Genomic DNA, 9443 nt, shown 5'->3' with positions numbered 1-9443 from the left:
CCTACATCGGTAACGGTTGATACTGGAACCAGGAATTAAGTGTTTGGACAATATTGGCAAAAAGGTAATATCGGACATCCCTAATATCAACCCATACCAATATATGCAGAGTTTGAGTTGAATGCAGAGTACACATAAAGATTCTTAACAATATTACATAATTACGCTAATATAGGCCAATAGCATCGGTCAGCTGATGGTCCCTAGTCTTAGCAATGTGGAAACACTCAAAGATACACACAAAGATAATGGCTGGATGGCTGGATGGATGGATGGATGGTCTGAGAGGTTAACAGTCCCTAATGCTGACATCAGACTAGAAACACTAATGTGGCAAAAGCACTTACATGGACAAACTCCACTTCTCCTTTGGGCCTGAAGAACCATTCCACTGTGGACGTGCTGTCCACTTCGCTCCTCCTCTTGCAGGAGATGCAGCCCAGTTTGAAGCCTCTTCCTGCCACGGCCTCCGTGTCGGAGTCCACCTCTGCACAGGCCGCATCGCCCCAGGACACTTCAAATATAATAAAATACAACCATGCGCTTATTGGTTTTTTTTTTTGGCTTTCACTCGATGTGGCACAGAGAGAGAAACAAAAAAAAAGGAATGTGAAGACCGATCACGACACAACTCACCCAACAGCGTGCAGAGCAGAGAGAGGAGCAGTACATGTGGTGTTGCCATGTCACAGATGCTGCTGCGTTTCTGGACCCAGGTCCTCAAAAAGTGCCAATGTTGACAGTAATGCACTTTTACCTTTGCAGACGAGCTCCTCTGAGTTCACGAGGAGGGCGGAGGATTCAAAAGATAGTTTGGGACCGCAGGGCGCTGGAAGTGTTTGTGCCTACAAGGTAATCATGCATTGCAAAGTGCAAAAAAAGGTATTCACTGGAGTGGGTCTGGTGGAGTCCAGGTAGCTCCACAGTACCGTGGTGATGTTCGTGGCTCTGCTTCTTTGGCTCTAACCAGCAACAGTTTCCTGTTGGCTGCAGGATTTGTTGCCTGGGATTATTGCTGCTTTTGAGACGGACGATTCCTGCACCGGGGCTTTTTTGGAGTTTAACCCCAAAGCTGCATTATTAATCTGTTCTAACTGTCGGTCTGGTTAAACTCCAGTTAAACACTGGGATTATTTTCTTGTTCTTTTGTCCTAATGTGAGATGCACAGAGCAGCCATCGGAGCCGCCTGAGGCCACATGCTCTGCTATCCCTTCTTTGTTATAGAATAGGAAAGCACTGCTTTTATCGAAGACCGTTTTATATAATGTGCAACAAGCCAGCTACATACCAAGGCATCACTTCAATACATTTAGATTCACGGCTTGATAACGTGCACGCTCCGGGGTGTAATCTGAAGGCAGGCTGCAGGCTACAAATATGTAACACAAACGGTGCAAATAAATAAATTGAAAATAGTGAATCAGCGCCTACTGTGGTGAATCAAAGGCCTCGCCTCCTCGTCAGAGTCCGTTTCCTGCGACGACTGAAGCTCGCAGTGAAAACACATGGAAACCTCGCCTATCTAATGACCCTGCGCTGGGAGAAGAGATGCTTCATTCGGCCTGACATTGCAGATTAGGACGGTGCGCGTCTCACCGCCTCACACAACCGCACAGGGGGAGAAAAAAATCTATGAATAAAATGTACCATCAGCCGTGCTTTGTTTTCTTCCTGCCGCCCTGCGCCACGGCGCAACCTCTGTCGCTGCGTTCCGAGGATGCTGCAGATGCACTGCGGTAAAAAAAGAAGGGGGAAAAAAACGGATGTGCGGGTGTGTGTTTGTGTGGCTGACGGAGCAGATGCTATTTACAGGGGCGTAGCTCCAATCTGGCTCTGCCTCCAAACCAGGTCTTATCCAGGGACAGGGGGCTTCTGAACAGCTGACTACATATTGTATAATATAATATAATATAATATAATATAATATAATATAATATAATATAATATAATATAATATAATATAATATAATTTTATTTTTGGGTGAAAAGATTTTTTAAATTATTAAGTGTGATGTCTGGAAATTTTGCTACAGAGTTTTTTTTCTTGCCACGGCATTTAAGAAACAGACAAAGGCTTTAGCTAGTTTACAATAATACAAATATGATTTTTTAAAAGTATAATAGGTTAAAATTATACTGTGAGTTTGCGCTTCAGTGTACACATCAATGGATGGATGAAAAGTGGAGATGAAAAACAAACATTTTTGATGTTTAAATAAATGTATATACTTATGGTGTCAATGAAAATGTATTTAATTTAAAAAAAACCCCTGGCTATAACTAACGTATTTATTTTGTGTCCCTTCTCGACCTGTGTTATTATGTAAAAGAACACACAGAGGTGTGGTGGGTTCGAGTCCCAGAGGTACCACACGTCCCTAATGCTACCTCCCCTGTGGCAGACTGTGTGGTTGCACAGACTAACACTGTGACTCTCCCAGTTGTGGAATGAATAAGGGACTCAGTTATAATTGATTATCATCATACAATTTAGCTTTTAATGTTTGAGTGTGAAATTAGTTGAAATGATAACACTGCTTAGTATGGAGACTCTGAAACAGTTTGTTTTTGGGCTTTTTGGACACTGTAATCATGTTGGGTTTCATATTCAAATCTGTCTGTTTCTGAGCAATACAAATGTATTAATTATTTAGCTATAGTTTAGCCACAATGTTGCTAACATTTCCATATGTGTTCGGCTGATCTGGGAACAGTGTGTTGCATTAAGGAATTCACAGTGTCTGGTTCATATATATAAATTCTCTGGTTGCCATTTACGAGCCAAATAAACGCAGATGACGACAAAATTGATCTATTTAATATTAATTTATCTCGCATCAAATGGTTACACCGACAGCAAGCCTTATGTGGGGCATTTCTCTAAATAAGAGAGACATTTTGTTAGAATTGAAGTGGTCTTTAAATGAACTCCCCCTGCGACGCACGTCACGACTTGTCGCCTAACTGCCTTCAGCTGCGTTCTCACCAAACTTTAAGATTACACCAGAAAGAATGCTGACTTTGTTTGGTCATTTGTATAATATATTGAAATTAAAACAACCTAAAGTTGAAGCGCCAGGTTTACTTTAATTTGAAGCACAGAGTATAAACTTAACAAACGCCCACTTGTGTCCGTTAGTCAACTGCGATGCTCAAAAAGCCCCAACAAACCGCCGTTAGCATTCGCTAGCTCGGTAATTTACAGTACTCCAACATGGTGGTTGGGGTATATTTGTTGGTGAATTTAAGAACAGAAAGGTATACCGCATCAAACCAGTGACGTGTGTTTTTAAATGTGAAAACCGGAGTTATCGACAAAGGTAAAGTACGATGCTAACCCATCTCGGCTAACTCAGTAGCATTGTCCAATCTCAACTGTAGTTGGGTTAGCTCGAAGCTAACTTGTTATTGTACTTGAATTTAGGTTGCAAAATATGGCCTAGTTTTACAAACACAAGGGTCTTTTCATTTTTATTACGATATATTTTGATACATGTGCTAGTAACAGCTCTTAAACATTGTCGTATTATTATTTACAAGCTAAATGTGCCGATGGTCATCTAAGGGAACCTAATTTATTCATAGTTTTCAAATTGTTTTCACTACTGTATATATATATGTATATATATATATATATATATATAGGCAAGTAACAATAAATAATAAAAGAGCTACATTTATTATATGTGTTGCTAATTACTATTATAATTATAATAATTATCATTATTAATGATTATATCATATGTATTTTATTGTCTGAAAATGATTATATCATATGTATTTTATTGTCAAAAGTGTTGTTGTTTTTTTCTGAAAAGAAGTACGGAATAATTGCTATTTTTAATTGTCTCTTTTCCATAGCCTGTCGTGACCATGGAATCACCCTGCAGTATGTCTGCAGCTTTAGCGACTCTGACTGTGCAGGTTTGTTTTCCTGATGCCCGGGCTACTGTTTTGGAAAATTTGAACTGCCAACGGGAGGAGGGACTGTTGTGTGATCTCTCGGTTCAGGTGCAAGGTCAGGTGTTCAAGGCCCACCGTTGTGTACTTGCTGCATCCTCACCCTACTTCCATGACCAGGTAGTAAAAGGGAGATACCAAAAGTCAAAACTCATAACAATTTCCTGTTTTCTTCACCTATTGACTAGACAACTGTAGATCATAATTAACTTTGCCTGTGTTTCCTTGTAGGTTCTACTGAAAAATGTCACAACAGTTTCCCTCCCCTCCATTTTGGACCCAGTAGCTTTTGAGGGTGTCCTCAGTTCTGCCTACACGGGCCAGTTGAGCATTGTGCATGATGACATTGTCAATTACATCACTGTGGCCAGCTTCCTTCAAATGTGGCACATTGTGGACAAATGCACGGAGATCTTGAAGAGGCCTCAACCTGTAGGAGAAGCGCCCCCTTGTAATGCCACCGTTGGCCAACAGGGTACTGTATCACGACAGCAATCCCCAAGTAGTACTGAGTGTTTAAATCTGGAGAAGGAAGGGAGATGGAGGGAAAAGAAGCCCGACGCCCTGCCTCCGTTGGCTTCATGGAGGCGTCCACAGCAGTTCCCCAGGTGGGGGAATCCACGACACTCGTCACCCCAACACCTCGCTGACACTCAGTTTGACCCGAGTTTGCCCAGCAGTATGGAGACTGGTTACCTCAGCGGTGAGGAGATGTGGATATCCAGCAATGCAAAAACGAGTCACTTGGGACACGCAGTAGCTGAGCACAACAGCTGCCAGCACCGAGGAATTCCTACTGGTAAGACATCAAGGCAGAGAGCAAGGCTTCAACAGTGGAGGGCGCCGCCAGGCATTGACAGACTGCTGAATAAGAACAGAGGGAACAGGGACAATGATGAAACCCAAGAAAGGAGGAAAAGTGACGAGAGAGAAACTAAAAATGATGTGGACGAGGAGGTCGTCGACAAAGAAGGCCTCAGGAAAACGGAGCATTGTGGTAAGACAAAGAAAGTTAACTTTTAGTTCCAGCAGCAACACATTGTGATATTTATGGTTTAATTATGATTGAGTGGCATGAGGAAAGAAGTAAATGCAAATTCACCAGACTGTGATATGTACACATTTATCACATGACCTTAAGTTTATTTCTGGGTATTAGAAAAAAAATACAGCGTTAGAAAATCATTTCCTGTTCAGTTTTCATGTATGCAGTTTGGGCCATGCTATACAGTATGTTTCCATGAAGGTTTAGACCAGTTATATAACTACATGTACATGTCAAGAGCATGTCAAGAGCAAGCCTGTTGTTAAGATTGTCAAATGTGCAGTGATGCACTCTGGGTAGGAAATGATGCCAGGGACAGTTTGCTCAAGGACAAACCCTGCAGTATTGGGAGTCAGGATGAGAAACCAGAACCAGGCAGTAAGTCATTTCATTTAATTTCTTGTTATGAGACTGTCATAAAATCTAATAAACTCAAGATTATTATGTTGATGTTATGTTTAAATATTTACTACATTTGGAATCACTAGAGAAGAAAGAAGAGAAAAAGAAAATAAACTAGGAATAAAATAAAATGAAACACTGTTACAGTTGACTGTTGGTGGTAATAGGAAATCAATATGTTGATGTAGAAAATCAATACGAAATATCCAGTACAGTCATGGCAGTACGAGACGGTAGACTCTAATAAGGCTTGTTCGTGCTTTAAGGGAAAGTGTTTTTTTTTCCTTCTCTCCAGACCAGGACATTACTACACATCAGAGTGCTGACGCTGTGACAACGCCAGTGACCAGCTTAGACATGATAAAGGAGGAAAAGCAGAGGAACCCTGTGGGAAGTGATCAATCGCTAAATGTGTCCGGCGTTCCTGTTTGTCTCACGGACGGAGATTCTTGTCCCTCTGGTCCGAATTCTGCACGGAAGCGCTGGCAGTCCGGTTCTTGGTCTCAGGGTGACCACGTGCTGCCGGAAATGGCAGGAGACGGCTATAGCAGGGATGAAGATGTAGATGAGGAAGAGGAGGAGGACGTGGACTTTAACTGTTTTACAGTAGGTCCATTGAGCAGAGGCACCTGTGAGGAGATGACCGATGGCCCTGGACAGGTTCCCCAGAAGCCTGCGGTCACTGCGTCCCCAGACTTCAGCCTCACAGACTCGGAGATGCACTGGTCCTCCCCCAGCGCAGTACAAGGTGGCTCGTTGACGCCCCCTACCTCCAGCCAGCACTTGTCTCCGTCCTCTACTGCTTGCCCTCCTCACTCCTCACCTACAGCGCCGTCTTCATCCTCCTCCTCCCTTGCAGGGAAAGTCCACTTCTGTCACTGTGGAAAGGCCTACACTGTGAAGAGCATGCTTTACCGACACGTGAAGATGCAGCACCTTAATTTACGGCCCTTCGACTGCCCCGTTTGCACAAAGTCCTTCAAAATGAAGCACCATCTCACCAAGCACCTTAAAACTCACGGTGGGCTGCGTCCCTATGAGTGCGGTGTGTGTGGGAAGAAGGTCATGTGGAGAGACAGCTTCCTCAGACATCAGGCCCGTTGTGAGAGACTCGCCTCAAGCTCCTCTGCAAACGGCAGCTCCAGCAAAGAACCAGCTTCAGACAAGGGTGGAGCCTACAGCTTTGGATTTGAAGAAGGGGAAGCTTTCACAGCCACAGTGGGACAAGTGAAGGTGGAGGAGGTGGACTTCACCGATGGGATGGAGGAAGACATAAGTGGCATGCTGGGAAGCATGTCGAGGATGGTGGACGAGATAAGAAAACCGTCACAGACTCTGAACACTGGCTGCCATGTTTTTAAAAAAGAGTCTTTGTAAGAAGACGGAATTCTTTGGACAACTTTTCAGGTGAATCACGGAACTGAATGTATTTATTTTTTTGGTGCAAAAATCTGATTTTTTTTAAATTACACTTTGAATAAAACCTCCCTCAGACTCATGAACAGTGGACGCTTGACACATATCAGCACCGTAGAACATTAAATTCAGAAAGCTAAGACAAAGCTAGGTTTAAAAAATATGGTGATAGAATTTCGGCGATGTGTGGAAACACGAATCACTCTGTCAGTCCATGTACACAAGTCTGTAAAGTTTCCCTGCTAAGCCACTTCATTTTCTTGCTGACTATTTATTGATGTAGTGTACTGTCTGGTGTTTATGTCAAAAATATTCTTCTACACATCTGAAACATTGACTCAACTAAAAAATCCATTCATTACGTTTATCAAACTTAATTTATAAAAACTAAACCCAAGACTCACTCTGTAAAGATTATTTGACAATCGACAAATGAACAGTAAAGTGAAATAATGTTATCCAGTTATTTGCCACTAGATGTCACTGTTTTACAGCCTTGCGGGATTTACGGACGGAAGTTTTCACTGGGTTTGAGAGAAGTGCACTCCTCCATCTTCCAATGAAATGGTAAACCAGCACAAACTTTTTACTATTTACTCCCAAAATTAACAAAAACTACATGTACTTGGCACTAACTTTATTGCTGTTCTGGGGTCCAAACCATTTTATATTTAGTATTTATTATTATTTATTATTTGTATTACATTTTAGATTACCTGTCTACGAGATCCCTCTGAAGCTGTGCCTACAGCACTGAGCTTATGAATGATATGCCCGTGACCGTTCACATTTCAATGTTAACTTTACATCTTTAAATATACCCTATAGTCAATGATTGATAATGATGTTTAACTCCTGGCACCCTGTGGTCTTTGTGCAGGTACAGCTACGAGACGTTGTGTTCCTGAGGGACTGGTTGTTGGGAGCAGGTCCTAGTTCTGTGTCTGGAGGACTACACAGTCTTTGGATTTTCTCGGTGTTGGTACGTACTCGGAAATATGAACAAATAATCGAGAACATGGATTCAGAAACAAACGTGCATTTAAATTATTAGGTTTTATGGATTTATCTTTGAAGTCGTGAAGATGAAATATTTTCTGCTATAAATTCTGAAAAATATTAATAAAAAAACTTCACTGCTTTTCTGTATAAATTAATTATTAATAATACACATTTCTAACCACTTTAACTGGTACGGGTGGGGGGCAATAGTGAAGCAGTGGTAGGACCTCTGTCTGCCACCAGAGGGCTCTAGACTTGATACCATCAAATGTTTTGTCTGTAAAGGAAGAGATGATTTCGGTAACGTTTCTCTGTACCTCGGTCTACACAGTGAGGTGTTTGTGAGGTATTTTTAAAACACAGTCAGCGCAGTAACTGAGAGACAACAGGAGACGTTTATTAGACCACAGATTAAAATAACTTGAGTCACATGAGGAAGATACGGTAGCACCAGTCACATGTCAGCGACCTCCGGTGACAGGAAAGATTCACACCTCACCGCCGAGACCTCACGACATGTACAACGCACAGTGGCGTTGCTTTCCATCATGAAACACACACCTCAAAACATCCGTCGACCCGACCCGGTCCTTCACCGACAGCTGCTAACCTTCCACCGCTGAGCTACTTACCATCTGACCCTCAACTGAAACTGAAACTACTCTATCCCATGTCACCCTTCAGGAAAAAAACCCCCAAAAAACCAATCACATCAAAACATTAAAATTACAAACACGTTTCCATTACATATGGGTGAGTGAGTGTGAGGTTGCGGAGGAGAACGTATTTACAGTAAACGTTATGTCGTAGTGCTCTTCGAAGGGCTTCTCGTTCGAGGCAGATGATCACAGTGTCTGTGTTAATTAGAAATATATATTAAAAAGCTTTTTTTTTTTTCGAGAAACGTCAATGTTTTGCACTGATGTTTGTTTTTCTTCTTTTTTTTTCCCCTTTGATAGTGGTGGTGTTGGTGTTTAATTCACAAACGATCCTGACGCACGAAACAAGTGTTATCTCTCTCTGAACAACGTGTTAATCTGACAGCGTGTCAATCACTACATCTAGTATAATCTTAATCAGCTGGAAGCAGTTACAGGTGATCCCAAAACAAAGTCCACAAAACAGGTTGGAGCACAGAGGCAAAAACAGACAAACAAACGTGTGGTAGAAACTCCCGGACAGCGGACGCAGCCACCAGCACCTCGACATGAAACAACACTCACAGACAGAGAACACCAGCTAACACTCAAGCTAACCAGAGAACGTCAGGTTACTGGATACATAACACATGGTGCGGTGACCGTCTTCGTCACTGTTTAAAGTCTAGAATACAATGCTTGTGTTAGCGTGTTAGCATCTCTCGAGGTTGTGAGTCCACTGCATGCTGATCTGCCCCCCCCCCACCCCTGCCCCCGGCCTGATAAGTTTCCTCCTCTTGTCCCATCGGCACACACAGGTCTGTGGTTTGGCCCTCAGTGGCGAGCTCAGAAGATGGTGCTCCAGCGTTTGGGGGGTGGACGGGACTTGGTTTCTCCCTGCAGAGAAAATGACAAAAGCTGGATTTGAAGAGCAGGACCGTGGGGGGAGACCGTGAAGGTTTATTCCGTAGATATGTTT

General features: G+C 42.6%; 2 protein-coding genes across 3 annotated transcripts in view; one reads left to right on the top strand and one right to left on the bottom strand.

Annotated features, from left to right (window-relative positions):
- scn1bb (sodium channel, voltage-gated, type I, beta b) overlaps positions 1-1816 on the bottom strand; it is a 6295-nt gene extending 4479 nt beyond the window's left edge. The window contains exons 1-2 of the mRNA XM_008331089.3: positions 637-1816; positions 348-514 (exon numbers count right to left, since the gene is read on the bottom strand). Of these exons, the coding sequence (XP_008329311.1) occupies positions 348-514; positions 637-685 (216 nt within the window). The 5' untranslated portion in view covers positions 686-1816. The remainder of the gene's footprint in view (positions 1-347; positions 515-636) is intronic.
- A 910-nt stretch (positions 1817-2726) lies between these two features.
- On the top strand, positions 2727-8709 carry zbtb22a (zinc finger and BTB domain containing 22a). Of its 2 annotated transcripts, XM_025065235.1 has the most exons (6): positions 2727-3321; positions 3863-4081; positions 4193-4958; positions 5704-6815; positions 7319-7391; positions 7705-8709. In XM_025065235.1, exons 2-4 carry the CDS (start codon positions 3875-3877, stop codon positions 6783-6785), a joined length of 2055 nt encoding a protein of 684 aa, XP_024921003.1. In that variant the 5' UTR covers positions 2727-3321; positions 3863-3874; the 3' UTR covers positions 6786-6815; positions 7319-7391; positions 7705-8709. The 2 variants fall into 2 exon arrangements, with proteins under 2 accessions (XP_024921003.1, XP_016896425.1); XM_017040936.2 differs by having other exon boundaries at positions 2729-3321; positions 5704-7391.
- The last annotated feature ends 734 nt before the right edge of the window (positions 8710-9443 follow it).

The sequence above is a fragment of the Cynoglossus semilaevis genome, chromosome 18, assembly GCF_000523025.1.
Source record: "Cynoglossus semilaevis isolate Cse_v1.0 chromosome 18, Cse_v1.0, whole genome shotgun sequence".
NCBI lineage: Eukaryota > Metazoa > Chordata > Actinopteri > Pleuronectiformes > Cynoglossidae > Cynoglossus > Cynoglossus semilaevis.
The sequence above is the reverse complement of the archived record's forward strand: the minus strand, read 5'-3'. Positions and strand labels throughout refer to the sequence as shown.

What these genes read in the sequence shown, in the direction of transcription:
- zbtb22a (XM_025065235.1), top strand. Translation starts at nt 3,875, where the DNA reads ATGGAATCACCCTGCAGTATGTCTGCAGCTTTAGCGACTCTGACTGTG. An exon ending in CACCCTACTTCCATGACCAG is followed by an intron (nt 4,082 to 4,192) that starts GTAGTAAAAGGG and finishes GTTTCCTTGTAG; the next exon opens with GTTCTACTGAAAAATGTCAC. An exon ending in CAGGAAAACGGAGCATTGTG is followed by an intron (nt 4,959 to 5,703) that starts GTAAGACAAAGA and finishes CCTTCTCTCCAG; the next exon opens with ACCAGGACATTACTACACAT.